Source organism: Carassius carassius, chromosome 1, assembly GCF_963082965.1.
Source record: "Carassius carassius chromosome 1, fCarCar2.1, whole genome shotgun sequence".
Lineage (NCBI taxonomy): Eukaryota > Metazoa > Chordata > Actinopteri > Cypriniformes > Cyprinidae > Carassius > Carassius carassius.
Window position 1 is genome coordinate 35,022,265 of NC_081755.1, and position 19,657 is coordinate 35,041,921.

General features: G+C 36.8%; 1 protein-coding gene across 2 annotated transcripts in view; it reads left to right on the forward strand.

The window, feature by feature from the left end:
* The first annotated feature begins 897 nt into the window (after positions 1–897).
* The window catches only part of LOC132147838 (protein kinase C beta type), a 128,090-nt gene continuing 109,330 nt past the window's right edge, over positions 898–19,657 (forward strand). The window contains exons 1-2 of one of the 2 annotated variants that reach the window (XM_059557112.1): positions 898–1,242; positions 2,277–2,308. In XM_059557112.1, the coding sequence (XP_059413095.1) occupies positions 1,073–1,242; positions 2,277–2,308 (202 nt within the window). In that variant the 5' untranslated portion in view covers positions 898–1,072. The remainder of the gene's footprint in view (positions 1,243–2,276; positions 2,309–19,657) is intronic. The other variant, XM_059557111.1, reaches the window with a different exon arrangement.

Genomic DNA, 19,657 nt, shown 5'->3' on the forward strand with positions numbered 1-19,657 from the left:
TCAGAATTGAAATCTATATATGGTCTATGGTGGTTCCTTACCTGCATAACATAAATATTCTTTCTAATTTCACCACATTTTATCATAAAATATGTTATTAAATACAGGCTAATTAAATTTAGGAATTATTTCCTAATTATCTTGATATGGTCTAATCAGTTTTCAGGTATGAATATGCAGTGCTCAAATTAATTCAATGTTGTAGGTGCTCTCTGTAAATTTAATTTCTAACTGGCTCATATCATCCCAATTTAGCCAGGATGTGAATCTATCAGCAATGAAGTTTTACTAATTTTACCAATTTCCAGCTTCACACAAAAGCATCGTGTTTTGTTCCTTTTTTGTTTCTCTCATTCCAACATTTAGCACATGCGCTCTATTTAATCTAGACAAATGTAATCTTTGAAAAAATCCTGTGCGTTTTCTACAGCTGATCATGTGATGTCATCATGTTAGTGCCCATGAGGGGGCGACCCGCTCCATGTACAATAAATCGCTTTTTCTAGAATCTAGAAGACAACAGTCTAGACTTTAACTTTAATGGTCGTAAATGATTCTAATAATTTCTCTAAACTGTTATTTATTTTGCATAAAAATATTTAGAAAGAAAATACTGAGTGCACCTTTAAGTTTTATCACTTAGAGTAGGCCTATGTGTTCTACTTATACAGTATCAACAAGGCAGTGACGAGCTACATGATTGACACTTCTCCTGCCATATACATTTTCCTGAGCCTCGCGTTTAATTATCTACTCGTAAATGTTTCCCATTGTCTCCTTTTCATTATGCTGTCAGACTCTTTCATGTAAATGTGAGAGAGGTTTGACAGAATCTCCATCAATCAGCTCAAGCTTGCCAAAGGTAAATGAGTGGGAGTGTGGGAGGAGTCTTGTAACAGCGCGTCAGTGTGTGTGTGCGTGTACCGGTGCGTAAGGAGGGCACTTGGGCGGAGAGGGACGCAAAGCATCGCGCCTGAGAGTTCATCGCAATCTGAAGCTTTACATTACGTGTACGTACTCCGCACAACTCACTCCAGTGTACAGGCTCGCGCAAACTTTCCCCACGTTGAGAATGGCAGAGCAATCGAACAGCGATGGAGAGGAGAGCAGCGCACCCATGAGGGGCTTTGCCCGACAAGGTGCTCTGAGACAGAAGAACGTTCACGAAGTTAAGAACCACAAGTTTATCGCTCGCTTCTTCAAGCAGCCTACTTTCTGCAGCCACTGCACGGACTTTATCTGGTAAGAGTTTGTGCGGTCCTTATTAAAGTGTATGGCAAGGTGCTTTAACATTAATTTATTAAAACCAAGTGTTTCTAGTTCTTTATATATATATATATATATATATATATATATATATATATATATATTTAGGTATTACTAAGTAATCCATTAGTGACTTTAGTCTTCAAATGTACTACTTACAGCTATTTATTAAAATACATGTAGATATTCAATACATACTATTAGTAATCAATACAACACTTAGTAGTAACAATTCCGACTGCTGCTATGCATTTTGCCATTACATTTTCTTTTTACTAATTGAGAGTTGCTGGTATCGATATATGAGCACAAGTATATGTCTTAAAATGTTTTCTTATATGTAATGACATGCCCGAACTGCTCCTTTGCTTTTAACTTGTTTTTAATGTTTTCTTAGTTAAATTATAAATGTTTTTAGTAAAAATGCAATGGAGAAGACACTGTTGTCTAATAAATGAATAACAAATAAAAAAGGTGTTGTAACATAAAAGTATATCTGAGTTAATTTAAGGAATAAATGCTAAAATGGCTTTCCATAAAAGTGGACCTGTTACTGTTCCAGCTCAGGTGTTACACTGTACACTGTCTCAAAACCTATGGTGCAGTCTATCTAGAGACAGTACTCTATTAATTAATTTTTTTAATTAAATTTTTCATGATAGGTAAAAATTGATAGCCTGAATGCACTGTAAGTCGCTTTGGATAAAAGCGTCTGCTAAATGCATACATTTAAATTTAATTTAAATTTACCCGTTTATGGCCATCAGATGTAGACTCGGCTGACTCTGAATTGATTTCCCAAAGTAAAATCATATTTAAAAAAATATGATTGGAAAAATGACTCGATTGTTATTGTAAGCCAATACAAGAGTATAAGACAGTACAAGAAATAGGAAATGAGTCATACTACATGAAAAAAATCAAACCACAAAGCAGTTTAGTGCAAGTGTAAATGTTAAAAAATTATGGTACTATTCTTTTTTCAATTAACTCTTGCGTTTATCTTTCAGGGGTTTTGGGAAACAAGGATTTCAGTGTCAAGGTAGGAATTTATTCATTACATATTTTGAAAGATCTCAGGAAGTGCCTGTGGTGGTGTTTGTAAATTTCTTGCAGCAACAGTTAATCATTTTCAAGGAATTTCAATACTGTATATTTGACATTTCTCAAAGCTTTTTCTTTGTGATGGTGTTACTGGAGGACGCGTTTACAATGTTTAGCGTCTTGCATGAACTTATAAGGCCCATTTTGAAAGAGAGCGTTGAGGTTTTCCAGAGGTTTCCACCAGTGTGATGGGAATGGTTCCTCAAGTATATTTCATTTTTATAGAGTAGCTATTATGATATTATACAAAACAACTCGACAGTAAAATGGAAACTAATTAACAGGACGTTTCATAAAACAGAAATTTGCACACTGGTAAAATAGACGCTAGTGCAGATATTCTCGGCAATCTCCGATATCTACACATCTAATTTAAATGAGATTTTCAAATCATTTTAACAACAGAAGTCTGATTCTACCTGCATAATTGTTCAGATTTGAAGCAGCTGATGTCCTCACTGCAGATGTTCATGCCTCTCATTTGTCTCACGGGTCTAATTATCAAATTTCTGAGAGACTTCTTTCACATTGGAGTATGAGCAAGATAGGCATTTCTCATATGAAATCATGTTATGCAAAGAAACCATCCAGGCAGCTTTTTTCAAACTCTTGCACATGCTATTTAACTTGGAAGTGTGAAGTTTTGGCACGTTTTCTAACATTGAAATTTGTTACTGAAGACCTGTTGATAGCTGTTTTCTTCACCGTATGAGTTTAAATTACCCTGGAAAAGTGGTTTTAATTCCTGCTCCCCGCTTACGCACTAAAGGCACTGGATGTTCTTTAAGGCGACTGCAATTACTGGTCACGGCAGGTCAATGGCACCCTCTGCAGTGCTGTACTTCTCCATTTTTCCACCGCAGGCTTCAGCACTATCTCTAATTACAGGTGCACAGTTGAGTGTATGATGACTGCTCGATCTTTCCCCTCTCTCCCTCTGTTCCTAGCTCTTTTCCTTTCAGTCACTTTCTCAAATCTCCTCTAAACCTGTTGAAACCCTCCATTGATTCTGTCTAGAATATGGGACCCCATAGGAGCTGAGGGAGAAAGGGAATTCTTCTGCAAGGTCATGCTCAAACATGCTGAAACCTGAGGGTCTCTGCTGGAGAGCAAAGCTGTTTGTACATCCTCGAAGAGTGAAGCTCTGTTAGAACAGTGTAGGATCTATACGTCTTGCTCATTATTAATGTAGTTTGTGCAGTTTCTTCTCCTCCTTTTGGTGTGTATTGTGAATGCACCAGAAGAGCGAGACATGCTTTTGGGTTAATAATTAAAAAATATTGCACCATATGTTTTTTCTGTATTTTTTTTTTTTTAATCTTGACAGTCTCATTTACATTAGTTGAATAGAAGAGAGCAGCCCTGACATTTTATGGATTATTCCCTTTTTGAAGGGCGAAAAATGTGAGATTAATAGGGCTGAGTATAGATCTTTATGTCTGGGTGAACTGTTCATGTAAGGGAGTTTTAACACCTAGCTTGTTTGGAGTGTTTATTTCAGAAGCTGATGCATGATATTTTCTCCATATGTTAACATGACAATTGCACTTAGATCTGCACCAAAACGAGCAGTCAGAGATTGCCTGAATGCTTCATTTGTGTTGAGAAAACCTAATGGAACAAGTTGTATCATAATTCATGATGGTAAAAGCATTACCTACACGTGACCTCTGCATAAACACATATTTGGTATGTGGAACATTCCAGAACTTTGTGGAACTAGTCTTAAAAGACAAAAATGATCTAAAATACTGTACACTTCTGACATTTGGAGGACTCACTGTTAGCTCAGTAATATGCATGTCCAAGAATTTTATATGCATGAGTAATAACAGATCAGCTTGTATAAGTTGCATAACTTAGTTACTCTTTATGGAAAGTAATGCATTATGTTAATTTTGCATTACTTTTTTTCTCCTGGGCTGGACTTGTTTATAAAAAAAAATAGTACCTCAATCATAATTTCTCTTAACATGGGGACAGGAGAGGTGTCAGTGAACAAATGGGAAAACGAAGTAACTTGTGTTACTTACTTGCGATATTACTTGTAACAGTAATGTGTTATTTTATTAGTTGTCACCCTGACTTGAGATTTAAGGTGTGGACAAAATATTATAGCCTATTCATAATTATATTCATTACGAACTGATGAACTTAGGATTGTAATGTATAGAAAACACAGGTAATTCTTTTGTCTTCAAAACCTTTTACTGTAACAGTGAATCCATCAGCTGTTAAGCAGCAAAGAGACTAAAGGGACAAACTGGCCACTCACTGGCAATTATTGTGTGCATTCAAAGAAGAAAAAGAGAATGACACTAAGGACGGTTTACTAAGGAAGGTTTCATTCCTTATAGAATACCAGTAAAGCTGTGATCTGGTTCTTCCTTAATCATCAGTTTGTGGAACACAGCGAGTAAATAATAAAAGAGGATTTCCTCTTGCTGTCAGCTTGATGGTGAGCCAGCTGCTTAGGAGAGCCTCTTTTGCCTCCTCAGTCTTAATTGCAAAATTACGAGTTTGAAGAAGAGCTGGCTGAATGTGCTACATCTGGATAGAGTTGAGGAAGAGAAACAGAGACAGAGGAAGAAGTGCATGAATGATGAGATGGGATAACGACTGGTGAGATGGTCAGAAGAAGAAATGAGAATTCCAAAAAGTGTTTGAATTTTTGAGTCATTAATGTACAATTAGTCAGTCATAATGGCGAAATATATACATATATAGTCGTGGCCAAAAATTTTGAGAATTACATAAATATAGCAATTTGCATATACTCCAGAATTTTATGAAGGGTGATCAGATGAATTGCATAGTCCTTCTTTGCCATGAAAATTAACTTAATCCCAAAAAACCTTTCCACTGCATTTCATTGCTGTCATTAAAGGGCCTGCTGAGATCATTTCAGTAATCGTCTTGTTAACTCAGGTGAGAATGTTGACGAGCACAAGGCTGGAGATCATTATGTCAGGCTGATTGGGTTAGAATGGCAGACTTGACATGTTAAAAGGAGCGTGATGCTTGAAATCATTGTTCTTCCATTGTTAACCATGGTGACCTGCAAAGAAACGCGTGCAGCCATCATTGCGTTGCATAAAAATGGCTTCATAGGCAAGGATATTGTGGCTACTAAGATTGCACCTAAATCAACAATTTATAGAATCATCAAGAACTTCAAGGAAAGAGGTTCAATTCTTTTAAAGAAGGCTTCAGGGCATCCAAGAAAGTCCAGCAAGCCCCAGGATCGTCTCCTAAAGAGGATTCAGCTGCGGGATCGGAGTGTCACCAGTGCAGAGCTTGCTCAGGAATGGCAGCAGGCAGGTGTGAGCGCATCTGCACACACAGTGAGGCGAAGACTTTTGGAAGATGGCCTGGTGTCAAGAAGGGCAGCAAAGAAGCCACTTCTCTCCAAAAAAAACATCAGGGACAGATTGATCTTCTGCAGAAAGTATAGTGAATGGACTGCTGAGGACTGGGGCAAAGTCATATTCTCTGATGAAGCCCCTTTCCGATTGTTTGGGGCATCTGGAAAAAGGCTTGTCCGGAGAAGAAAAGGTGAGCGCTACCATCAGTCCTGTGTCATGCCAACAGTAAAGCATCCTGACACCATTCATGTGTGGGGTTGCTTCTCATCCAAGGGAGTGGGCTCACTCACAATTCTGCCCAAAAACACAGCCATGAATAAAGAATGGTACCAAAACACCCTCCAACAGCAACTTCTTCCAACAATCCAACAACAGTTTGGTGAAGAACAATGCATTTTCCAGCACGATGGAGCACCGTGCCATAAGGCAAAAGTGATAACTAAGTGGCTCGGGGACCAGAATGTTGACATTTTGGGTCCATGGCCTGGAAACTCCCCAGATCTTAATCCCAGTGAGAACTTGTGGTCAATCCTCAAGAGGCGGGTGGACAAACAAAAACCCACTAATTCTGACAAACTCCAAGAAGTGATTATGAAAGAATGGGTCGCTATCAGTCAGGATTTGGCCCAGAAGTTGATTGAGAGCATGCCCAGTCGAATTGCAGAGGTCCTGAAAAAGAAGGGCCAACACTGCAAATACTGACTCTTTGCATAAATGTCATGTAATTGTCGATAAAAGCCTTTGAAATGTATGAAGTGCTTGTAATTATATTTCAGTACATCACAGAAACAACTGAAACAAAGATCTAAAAGCAGTTTAGCAGCAAACTTTTTGAAAACTAATATTTATGTAATTCTCAAAATTTTTGGCCACGACTGTACATAAAATATATTTGCGATAACCACCTGTTATTGGTTCATTTTACCTGCATATTATGGAAAAATTACTATTTTAACCATAAAAATATTTAATTAATTTTGAAATATTGATTTGATTTTAAATTATGTAAGAAAAAAAGAGACTGCATTGATATGAGATTTTGGAGATTGACCAATCAGAATCACTCAGACTTACAGAAAGTCTCTTTAACAGCAATTATTATTATTTGTACACCTAAAACCTTACAAAACCACCCTGATGATTTCACTTGTATATCTCCGACCACTCACCTTCTGCCTAAATGCCCTTGGAAATCGAAGCAGACTGTGATTGCATTTATATATTTGTGATGTGGGGGGTGTCTCACACCTCGCTTTGTTCAGTGCAAAGGCAGAACATAACCACATATGAAGGTGTGGGCCATTTAAAGCCTCTATAAATAGCATAAGTGTTCCATGAAGCAGTGCTTAAATGGGGGGGGGGGGTTATGTGTGGGCGTTCGGGGAGATCAGTAGTATATGAAACGCATAGAAAAACCTCGATCATCAGAGAACATGGCATCAGTTCATATACGTCATCACCCTGTTCTTGCAAGAATAATTTATGTGTTTGCTCCATTTTAGCAGCTTTGGAATGGCATGTTCCAGACAGTAGCCTCATTTTGAGGGGAAAATATAAATGATCAATGACGACATAAGGCACTGCTGCATTCTACTGTTGAGATGAGTGAAGCTCTGTGTATCAGTGTATCTATCGAGAAAGTTTCTTTTCTGTTGTTAGATATCTCAAGAGAGATTTAGTCATTTACAATTGAAATATCAACTTAGATGTTCCTCTTAAAAATTTAGATAAATAAGACAACTGTTGACACACAGTAAGAGTATAGAGCTTTAAAATCCATGTAGAAAGCATAGTTTTGGTTTTGGAAGAATTTGATCAAATGTTAGATTTCTTTATTGAAATGTTTGACCTTTGCAGGTTTTGATATTGTAGCAATTCTGTGTACGATTTGAGACATTAATATCTTTTCTGATACACTAGAGGAGGCACATTAGAGATTACTGTTGTCCCTCAGGAGAAAAATCTGAGAGGCAGATGTTTCCATTTGCCCTCTGTGTGATCTCATTAAGTACATTTACATGCACTTTAAAAGTCTGATTTCATTCAGAATAGATTTCAGAATAAAACAGTAATTCAGCAGTGTAACGTAAATGCTTTAGTCCCACTGAAATCACATTAGTCTAGTAGAAACCAGTACAATTTACCTCAGTGTTATTGACTTGCTCTGAAATAGAAGAGATGTGTGACCTATTTAATCCTTTAAATATTCAATGTCCAAAGCAGTTTTTGATAATTCAAACAGTATTTGTGTATTTAATCTTTTAAATATTCTATATTCTTAACAGTCTTCTAAGGCCTCATGACTCCTAGTAGTTAAAGGGTTAGTTCACCCAAAAATGAAAGTTATATAATGAATCACTCATCCTCATGTCATTCCAAACCCATAAGACCTTCGTTCATCTTCAGGACACAAATTAAGATATTTTTTTATGAAATCTGAGAGTTCTCTGACCCTCCATAGACAGCAAGGGTACTACCATGATCATTGCACAGAAACGTAGTAAACACTGTAGACATTGTTAAAATGGTCTATGTGACATCAGTGGTTCAAGTGTAATTATATGACGCTACGAGAATAATTTTTTGTGCACAAAGAAAACAAAAATAATTACTTTATTCAGCAATTCTTCTCTTTCATGTCACCCTGGCACCATTTTGGGAGAGTATCATGACGAATGTACATGCTTTGATCTGCACGTAAATAACGCATGCGTGTGATGCTGCTGATGTGGAACACGAATGCAGGCGCATGTGTATGTGTTTTGATACTCTCCAAAATGGTGCCAGGTTATTCCTAGTCACCTCTGGATTAGGGCTGTCTTTTGAGAAAAATCAAATTCGAACAGATATCGAATATCATGCAGTGTATTCGAATATATTTGAATATCTACGTGCCCGCCCCCCCGCACATAAAAAACAAACAAACAAAAAAACACCTTAGCCTAATGGAGATTCAATCACAAATGTATTAACAGTGAGTCATAAACAGGACTATCTGGATTATTTTTTTTTTTTACTTAATGTTTGAAAAAGCAGATTATCAACTTATATGAAGTGCCACTATGCATATCCCACAACATTAGGCTAAATGAAAAAAGAAAAAAAATACGATTCAGAACAGACACAAACAATAACGTGACAACTTAAACAGCAGCAGGAGTAAGGCATATAGCCAAGCCTAATTCATTTCTTAATATTGTTTGCAAGAAACACCAGTCTATCAACTTGATCTGGATTAAGTGCGGCTCTGTTTTTATTTACAATGTTCCCCGCGGTGGAGAACACACGTTCGGAGAGCACAGACGTGCATGGCTACTAGCTCTTATTCGCTTGATTTGGTCATGGGCCTACGCTACAATATGCCTAGAGTGCCCTCTACTGGATAAGATGGCAAAGAATAAAATAAAAAACAAACGGTCTAATCATAGACTGTAAAAAATGCGCTACACATGGCATTTTAAAAACCGGATATCTTATTTATAGTTCGATTACGGATATTTCACGTCATGTTGGAACGCATATTCGAGTATTGAATAAAAAGTGACAGCCCTACTCGAGATTCCCATCCCATTGCAGAAACAGAGAAAAAAAGAAGAGCTGCCATTCAAACCAAGCAAAGAAGTATAATGTGCATTTGATAAGATATAACTGATCAAATAATATATATATATATATATTAAATTTAAATTAAATTAAATTAAATTTATGCATTTAGCAGACGCTTTTATCCAAAGCCACTTACAGTGCATTCAGGCTATCAATTTAGATATATACATATAAATTATATTGTTTAGTATCATCAGCATAACAATGGAAACTAAGCCCATATTTTCTAATAATATTTCTAATGTGTATATTGAAAATAACGGACAGACTAAGACGGATCCTTGTGGTATGCCAAACTTTACTGGTGTTAATTGAGATAATTCCCTGTTTAAATAAACTAAATGGTAGGGGTCAGAGACGTAGGATCTAAACCATCATAAAGCCTGTTCTTGAATACCCGTGTAGTTTTGTAATTAATCTATCAGACCAATCATGATCTATAGTGTCGAACACAGTGCTAAGATAAAGTACAAGTAAACCTAGTAATAAGATGCAGCATTGGTCTGATGCAAGAAGCAAATAACAAATAAATAAAAAAACCTCACAACTGAGTAGACACAGCTTCATTAAAATTGGAGACATGATCAGAAGATTTGAACGGGTCTGTAATTTCCTAGTTCACTGGGATCTAGTTGTGGTTAATGAGAGGCTTAATAACTGCCAACAATTTTTAAAGCTATTTTATGACATCGTTTTGAGCTTTTGAGTTTCACTACGTCAGTCCTGAATTAGAATGCTAAATATGTTTCTGTTTCATACACATTTTAGTTATAAACTAGACTGACAACCACATTTAATGACCTAACTAACTCCCTTCAATTTTTAGGACACGCACCTGCATTTTGAGAATCAACGTGGCCGTGGTTGGATCCACAGTTGGAAGCTAATAATATACATGACAATTTGAGATTCACATCTGTTAGTAGATACAAGTATGATGTATGTGAATGTAGCCCAGCTGTATTTCCAATTTTTCTAACTTTTACCACTATCACAGTGTGTTCTTTTATCATCTAAACTCAAAAAGAAATAAAAAATGATTCCCTAAAGGTCCCTTTGTAGCTAAGCTATGATCCAATTTCGATCAGAATCCATTTGCGATAGAAGTTAAATCTGAGTATTCAATGGCTGATTGCTGATGTTTCAACCAGCTAATGAATGTTGAGAGCCAATTACACATGGATAAAGAGCCCAACAAGGGCCATCTGCTCGGCTTTCGGGACCTAATAAAAAGTCTGCCGAGAGCCACATTGCAGGAAGAGAATGCGTGTAATAATGCAATAAGGATGTTCAACTGCCTGTTAAAGTGCATCCATGTTAAGCAAGTAGTTGAAACTCAAATTAGTCCTGAATGCTGTTAGCCTCTCCAGGTGCTTTCAACCAGATTAGATCATGGTGGGGACCGTGGGGTTTACCAGGCCACCCAAGGGAGAGTTCCTGCTCTATTGACACTGCAAGGTTGTTTACTGAAGAACAGGATCCTTTTGTTTAGAACAAACATGTCTGACCTTTGTGGCTTCAGTGTCCCTGAGGACAAGATGCACGAGGCTTGATATTCGAGGCTATAATATTATATACTTTTGCTGGAACTTATTTGCTTTCTCTCCTATATTAAACCAACTTCAGTCCTTTCGTCATTGCCAGTTTTCAGTTTGGATGGCCTGAAAGTACTCATGCTAAATGAGAGAGCTTTTGGAAGAGTTTTGACTTTCACCTCACGAGCCGGCTGTTCAGGTGCTCTTTGTTTGAGGATAGCTGGCACTGCATTTGATGTATGTGCTGGCCGGCGAGTCTGTTGGAGGTTGGAAAGAGGGTTAGGAGGACAGGAGAGGCAGCCACCAGCTGAGCGTCTGAAACTGGCTTGCTGGAGGTCCTGTGGGGACCATCTTGTCTTAGCTGGCCTTACTTTTAAATGGGCCATAAGAGGGATCTCACTCCATCAGTGAGGCAGTCCAGTTTTGAGCTGCAGCTAGATAGACACTTTGAGAACTTACATTGTTTAATGGTGCTTGTTAAAGCACCTAAATGATACTTTAAATCATGGGTATTGTTGAGTGGTGTGCTATAAATTTTCTAAGCAATTCAACTTATAATTTGTGCCTGGTGGACTATAAAAGACTAGAAGTATCCCATAGAATTGCATTAAGTAGGGGCCTGTGGCATAGCTGAGGATTTCATAGGGACTCTTTTGACTTGGAACAGAAATCCTGGCGCACTGCAGGTGAATTTTAAATACATTTTTTCTTAAGTTTTAATAAGCATTAAGTTTTTGTTTTGTTTTACGTATTGCTTGTACATTGTTCTTGGTTTTATTTGAGCAGTGTCCAGCCGCTTTTTGGTGAGTGTGACATATTTTTTATTTTTTTTTAGCTGATGATCTTTAAAATCAGAATCCACCTGATTTTAACCCTCTCAGGCTCAAATTAAGTTTTAGTAACTTAGTAACTTTAGCAACCTTTAGTAAAGTTTTTAGTACTCCAGATACATAAAATATGTATCTGGAGTAATAAGGTTTTTAGTTGCAAAACTGTTGCAAATCAGCAACGCCTGCCTTGAGAGGGTTAAAGAGCTCATGGCATGCATTTAAAGCTGCACACATACCTGGATTGTGCACTTATAATAAACAGAATGTTATTTTGCATTGGTTGTGGATGTCAGTATAATTATTGTTATAGTTAACCTTCTTGATGTGAATGGCCTTTACAGTGTGGCAGTGAGTTTTAAAGATGAAAATGCATCTTGTTGTCAGTTCAACTAACTACAGAATAAGAGAATCTATAGCAAGAATTGTTTTTATCTCTGTTTTAAATGTCGATTTTTATGTTTAAATGGGCAGATAAAACTCACTGTGCTTGATATAGATGTGCCGGCATCATAAAAGGAGAAGTGGTAGGACTACTTTGGTTCATCATCTGTTTTATGTAAACAGTCTCTGCTTTTTCCAGCATGTTCGCCCACATCTGTGAGAACTGAAGAGAGATTCAAAAGGGGATCTGTAAATCCGAGATGTCAACATTTACCTGGCATTTTAGATGTATGTCACCCACCCAGGCCTCCACTTAACTGTGCTACTGCTTTGAGTGTGGGATCCTGTCACAAATATATCAACATGTCTAATTCCTCCTTGTATCTCTGTGTTTGAGTCTCAACGTTATCCCAATGACTGACAATGATTCAAAGACCACAGTCTGAGAGTGCTGTCAGAACAGAGAACACAAGAGTGCAGCCCTTTCTCCCGAGAAAGCAGTCCAAGCTGTGCTATCCAGATATCAACCTCAATGACATCTTCCACATGCTAAGTATTTCTGCCATGCTTTTAGTACAGACTAGGCATTTCTTCTTTCCAGTAGTCTGCATTATTCTCCCTTAAACAATCATTCTGTCATGAAAGAGCAACTCCTGTTACTTGAATGGGGAAATACTAAAAGTGTTGAAAATAGAAAATGTGTGCTGTCCATTATCAGTTTGTCCCGATAACAGTGTGATGCTGCTAATCTAAAATTGTCTGGCCAATATATCTACTATAAAAAAACTATAGTTTATACCTATATATTATATTTCAATAAATATGCCATTATGTCATTGCTGATAATAATAGTCTGTACTATTTTGTCAAAAAAAAAATCACTAAAGAAATAAGTCAACATAGCATTATAATGTTAATAATGAAAAAGGGATATTCTTTTTTTTTTTTTTTTGTATATGCAAAAGATTACATTTACTATTCTTTTTAAATTATCAGTGTTTGTAAAGATTTAAACTTAAAGTTACCATTCGATGATGAGTCGTGTTTAAATGTAAAAATGGATTAAATTAGCATGAGCTATTAAATATCCATTATGGACCAATACTGATTAATTCAATTAGATTTACATTTAATGTTTGACGGGAATGAAAATGAGAAGCACAGTGTGTTTAATGGACTGCACTGTACTTGAACAGCATACCAATTGTTCAGCTGACAAAAAACCTTTATACCTTTATACAGTCTGTTCCAGTGTAAAGACTGTGGTTTATCTCTACAGCCTCGTATCATCTGTACAATCACCAAATATGGCACAGATCTTTTGTGCATCCCTTGAGCGAATGATCATAGACATGAGAAGTAGACAGTCAGAAATGCAGCACACTCAACACCATTTATAAGTAGAAGAAGGTGGAGAAGAAATATGCAAAGATATGAAGGAGATTTGAGAGCTAGGGCTCTGACAGAATTTTGTTTTTGGGTTAAGATCATTTTTAAGTCAAGACTAAAATGTTCACAGACGGTACAGCTGTGAGTGGAGGCCGAAACGGTGCTGATGAGCTGAACTGAGAGGCAGTTTGAGGTGCAGGTGTTTATGTATCAAAGTGAAGCCAGGTTCACCGTTGGGATCACTGTCAGTCGTGTATTAAAAATGGGCAATCTCAGAGTGGGCCAGCTAGGTTAAAAGCTTCCCCGGGCTATCAGTCACACTTTTAATTGAAATGCAAGTATGCTAGGACACAGGGGCTCTTTTTAAGTACAGTTGCTGGCCTCACCTGAGTTGACAAAGACGGGAGGCTTTGCTTGATTGTTTAAAAATATATCAAAAAGCAGTGAGGTATACGATTAGCCTACTTTACCTGACAGAAACAGCATGTCTTGGGTCGCATGAATACTACACAAATAGGGATAGCTGCAGTAAACCTGATATTTTCTTCAGGGAGCAATTCATGTCACCTCTGAAGGGTTTTACGTTAGCATTGTCCTGTTAGCCTCGACGACTAGGGGCATCCTACAGCTGCTGTTGAGAGGAATGGCAATGCTAACAGTTTGCTTTCTCTAGGTATTCTCTGAGTACGCTGCAGTGACATATTGACTTTAAGACTTCCAAACTGTTTATGAAGAACATTATGCTTTTGTTATGTTTTTTTGTGTGAAACTTGTCAAATGTTTGGAGTCTGTTATATATCTGTTATACCAATTCTCACTATAAACTAGCTGACTAGCATGTCTATTATTAACATATCAACTGCTTATTAGTACTTCTAAAGCACATATTTTGCGTCTCTGTGTTTAGATTTAAATAATATAATGTATTTAAAGAAATAGTTTTGGTCTGAAAGAACACAATAAGTGACTTTAAAGACAGAATGGTACTATAATTAAGATAAATTATATTCTTTTGAACTTCCGTTTACAAAAGAATCCTGAAAAAAGAAATATTAAAAACTAAGTTTAATTATCAACATTGATTATGATAATAAATGTTTCTTGAGCATCATGTTACATCATGAAGACTTAAGTGATGACTGCTGATAATTCGGCGTTGCATCACAGGAATAAATTACATTAAAAAATATTTTACAATGGAAACAGTTATTTTAAATTGCACTAATATTTCACAGTATTACTGTTTACCGTATTTTTGATTGAATAAATGGAGCCCTGATGAGTATAAGAGGCATATTCCAAAAACATTTTAAAAAAATATTATGCCACCAAACTTTTGAAACGATACCCATTCTATATAATTTAGTCGCAAATTAAACAGAGTTGGTAAAGAATTAATCGGACTACTGAAAACTTTTTCTGAATGACTTCATTCATAATATAAGATTGTTTACCAACCACTTGAGTCGCTCAACAGGAATTGCACAGAAAGGCATGAGTGCAATTTTTAGACAGCCCGGATGAAGCATGGTTGAAGTTTTTTATTATTGACCCTACTGGCTATTGATGCTATTGTGTGAGCCTGATCGATGTTAATGCAGTGAATTCCCTCTGGCCAGCGATTGAATTGGTCTTTCTGCTGTAGAACATGGGGAACATGCATATGCAAGCTTTCCATGGACATTTGAATTGAAAGGAGAAAATTATGATTGAAGGTAAATGAAAATAAAATTGAATGATTTCACAAGCTATAACACTGATGTAAGTTACATTTTCATTGCTTTTTTTTTATTTTTTATTGCTTTTTCTTAAGCTCCAAAATACCAAACTCTGGGAATATAATTAATTATTGCTAAATAAATCAGTTCGATCTCTACAGCTGACCTAAATGTTCTTGTTCATTTCAGCCGATACAAAAATGCCCAAATTTCCTTAGAGACCCGAGGAAAGAATTTTTTTATGCTTTCAGGTTTTTTTCAATCCTCGATGAGCTGTTTATACTTCTGCAAAATGTGAATAGAACAAAAAAAAAAGCCTCACTTTTGATTCATAGTGTCGCACTGATTCATGTCGTACTCTGTTTATGCATAATTATACATTACATTCCACATGATCTGGCTTGAATGAAAGTAAACAGGGTGTGTAGCTGGTGCTGATGATGATTGGTGAAGTAAAGACCTGTAAGAAGGCTTCAGTAATTGTGCTGCAGTGCTCCTCAAACCCATTTAACCCATAGGACCATTTAACTGCTTGCTGCAGTTGCTAGGCAACAGGAGATGGGTAGCCTCACAGTACATGACTACTTCTAAAGCGCTCTCTCTCCTTCTCGCTATTTCTCTCAGTCACTCTTGCGGATATACTGTCCCAAATATCACTGCTTCTTGAGATTATATTCAGCTAAATAGAATTGTTTTAGGGTCAGAGCGCAAAAAAGTAGCATATCAAAGTACACTTAACTTCCCTTTGTTGGTTTCAAGCTGTTGTAGTGTCAGTTTTAGCTTCCACTTGTGATTATTTTAAAAACAGCATCAATTACATAAAAAAGGGAAGCTTTTGGTTCAGATAACCCGCATCAAAACTGTGACCAAACTCATGTCTCCCATGATGCCACGATCAGTCGTTAGAGTAATATTTAGTCAGGAATATTCTTTTAATTGACCATTTTTTTATTATGTAGACTATAATTATTTTAGGAATGAAATGCAATATTAAAGATACTGTAATGGCTGTTGTGAGCAGTCTGTGATTTGATTTTCTTTTTCCTGTAAGATGGGGTGCCAGCTGTACTTGAACCACCAACTGTTGTTTTATTCAGGAATTTGCCAAAAACTGTCTAAATCTTGGGATGCATCAAATATCAGCACCTTATCAGTTATCTGCAGACATTTGTGAATATATTGCTATCAACCAATACTGGATATTTATTGGAAAATATAGAGGAGTGACTATTTATTTTAGATGTAATGTGTGTTTGTGTGTGTGTGTGTGTTAAAAATACAGACATGGTCAATTCAGAGAGGTAAAAAAAAAACACATAGCATGTCTGTCAAACACAAATCGAGCTAACCTCAGGGAAAACTAGTCTTGTCTGAAGAGGGCTTTTAACACATTTACAGTGAATTTATAGATAAATCAGATCTCTGCGCCTGTCACTGACTGTCCTCTGATCCTGGATCAGTTGCAAGTGAAATCACTGCTCTGTTGTAACTGGAATCTACACACGACCCATGGCTTTTAATAGAGATCTTTATTGTAAATCAGTAATCAGCATAGCTCTATTCATGAAGTGTGCTTTACTTGTGCCTCTGTAACCGTGACTGTAGACTGAGCGCACACGCTGTACTGAAAGCAGCTGGGTCATACTGATGTCACTGGAGCAGTTAAAGGCCTGAGCCGTGATCTGTGGGTTGTTTGGATGTTACACTGCATGTGTGATTAGATTCCATAGAGAGTACATCCATGGTTTCCTTCTCAATCATTCCTCATCTCTTTTTCTTTCTATTAGCTCTTTTCCCCCCTTACTTTTATTGTTAAAATTATATTTATTAAAGGGTAATATCATGCATGATCCTCTGTTTAATTCCATTATGCTAAATGGTTACAGTATCCATGTATTTTCATTTGATGTGTTTTAACAACTATTCTTTTGGTATTCTTCTTTTGAAGTATTTTATTTTATTTCGTTTTTCAATTCAGTTAGGTAAAACCTAATCTCAGTTAGGTATAAAAAATAGCTGTTTTTAGAACATTTTATAAACACGTTTATTAGCTTTTTTTTGTTCCTGTTTTTTTTGTTAGCTACTTTGGATAAAAGCATCCGCTAAATTCATAAATGGTAATGGTTTTCATAAAAATATATCAATAGTGACTTGTTGTTAACTAAAGGTTTACATTCTTGCTAGTGAAGTTTTAAACAATTGTACTTGTAACGTGTATCAGCACCCTTTCATCCATTCTTTCATCCATGTAATTCTTTTAAATGCACAATTGAATCACATGTAAATGCCCAGTAAGAAATGCATATGATTATTATAAGGTGAACAAATCAATTAAGTACATTTTACAAGAAAATACTATTTCAAACACTATTTCGTGTGTCATGTGTGTTTGCTTCTGTCTGTTTTGCTGTCTCTCTGTTTGTCTCTCTGTGTGTGTGTGTTTGCGTGGGTGGCGGGGGGAAGGGTTGTGTGGGGGACAGGTATAGCGGGGGGTCGTGGTCCAGAGGGGGCGGTGTGCTCTACGGAGAGACTCTTCAGCGGATTCACAAGCAGTCAGTGGAGAGGCTTCTTCAAACAGATGGGATGGGTAGAGAGAAGACACGGGCCTGTCACAGGGCAAACACACACACACACACACCCTCTGAACTCAACCCTGTGACTCCAGTGAAAAAATGCTTTACGCTACAATATTGAAGAGATCGAATTGATCGAAATGCTTATTTTACCTGTTATCCATCGGTACATTTTTGTTTTTGGTGTATTGCAGTCGCAAACAGTGTTGGAAATATGATATATTATTGCGGTACACCTCTAATTGCACTATTTTTGTGTTACTTTTTGTCACCGTCTGTTGGTCGAATATGTGTTTCATGTACAAGATGTTCTTTAGGAGAGGAATGATATGGTTTTGTCAAGTTTGTCACTTCATGTGATGGAAAAGGGAGATGTTTCGTATCTATTTTTTTGTAAATTAAATTAAATAAATAAATAAAAAGACAGTGCTTCCCTCATTTAAAAAAAATGGTTACAAGAATTGTCTCATTATTTGGCTTTGGAAAAACTGGGTCTAGTATCTGAAACCCGACATAAACTGGCAAGGGTAATTCATTTTTGTTTTCGCTTAAGCTACAGTAAAGCACATTACATACGTAACCTTATTAAACTTGCCGATTCTATCAACTTCAGATATCATTCGGATTCATTTATCATGTTTGTAAACGGCATCATCCAGTGCAGGGCAGAGTGCTAGTGCACTACACCATATTAACAGCACTCGAAGTGTGTTTAGCTGCAGGCCGCAGCACAGAGGAGGAGGAGGCCAGTGTGTGTGTGTGTGTGTGTGTGTATGCATGGTGAGAGAGGAGAAGTTGAGGACAGCTGTGGATTGACGGCTGACTCACTGACCTCATCCCTGCATCTCTGTAAGTCATCTCAGCGTAGCACTCAGCGGGCTGTGGTATTTTTATTTAGAGCGTAGGCTGGCCCTACTCACTTGCATAACTCCCATTACCACAGGCAGAAAAGGTGAAAATCAAATCTCTTTTTTCTTCGTGAACAATCACTCGTATCTCCTGTTGAAAAAAAGTAAGTCCTCGCTGCCTGTCTACCAGCGCTTGCGCTCCCCTTCTTCTTCTCTCTCTCTCTCTCTCTCTCCATCATTGTTGTTCTGTTATTTGACTTTGTAATGATCCTGAGTTTGAGTGAGAATCACTCGTTTTAGTGGATGGAAGATCAGATGAATCTTTTCTTCCCCTCTTATTCAGTGTGAGATCACACACATTGCTGAAGGGATGCAGTGTTCAGACCTCAATTAACTTTCAAAAGATAAACTACTTTGTTATTCAAATCAAGACTCAGTAAATGTGATAAACGTCCAGATTAAATTGGTTGGTATAATACAATCAGCGTTAGGGAGTATCTACTGTAAATAAGATTAGCCCCGCTTATCTTTTTATCAGAGGAACACTAACGTAGATGTTTTGAAAAATAATTCATCTATGTCTAGGGATGCATTCAACTCGAGGTGCGATTCGATTCATGGTACTGATTGCACAATATGATTTTCTAAACATTTTTAACAAAATTCTAAAAAGAAATGTGTCCTTTTATTTCTCAGACAGATTGTTGCAATTTCAGTTCTGAAATTGAAATATGTCAAACGACAAAAATAAATTGAAAATGTAAAAAAAAGACACATAAAGACATAATTTAATATAAACAAAGATGTTCTTGCTTTTTTCCATTTAAAATAAGAGGCAATCTCTGCATTTGAATCACACATGCAGGATGAGCAGTTTTTAATCTAAATTAGATTGAAATTTGAAGCAAAAAACAAAATGACCTGAATTTAGTTTGGTGAATCTACACTGCATAAAACATATCTGCACAAAACAAAAACAGCAGACGGACTGAATGAGAACACAGATTCACTCTCTGACAGCAGGTTGCGCTTATGGAACAGC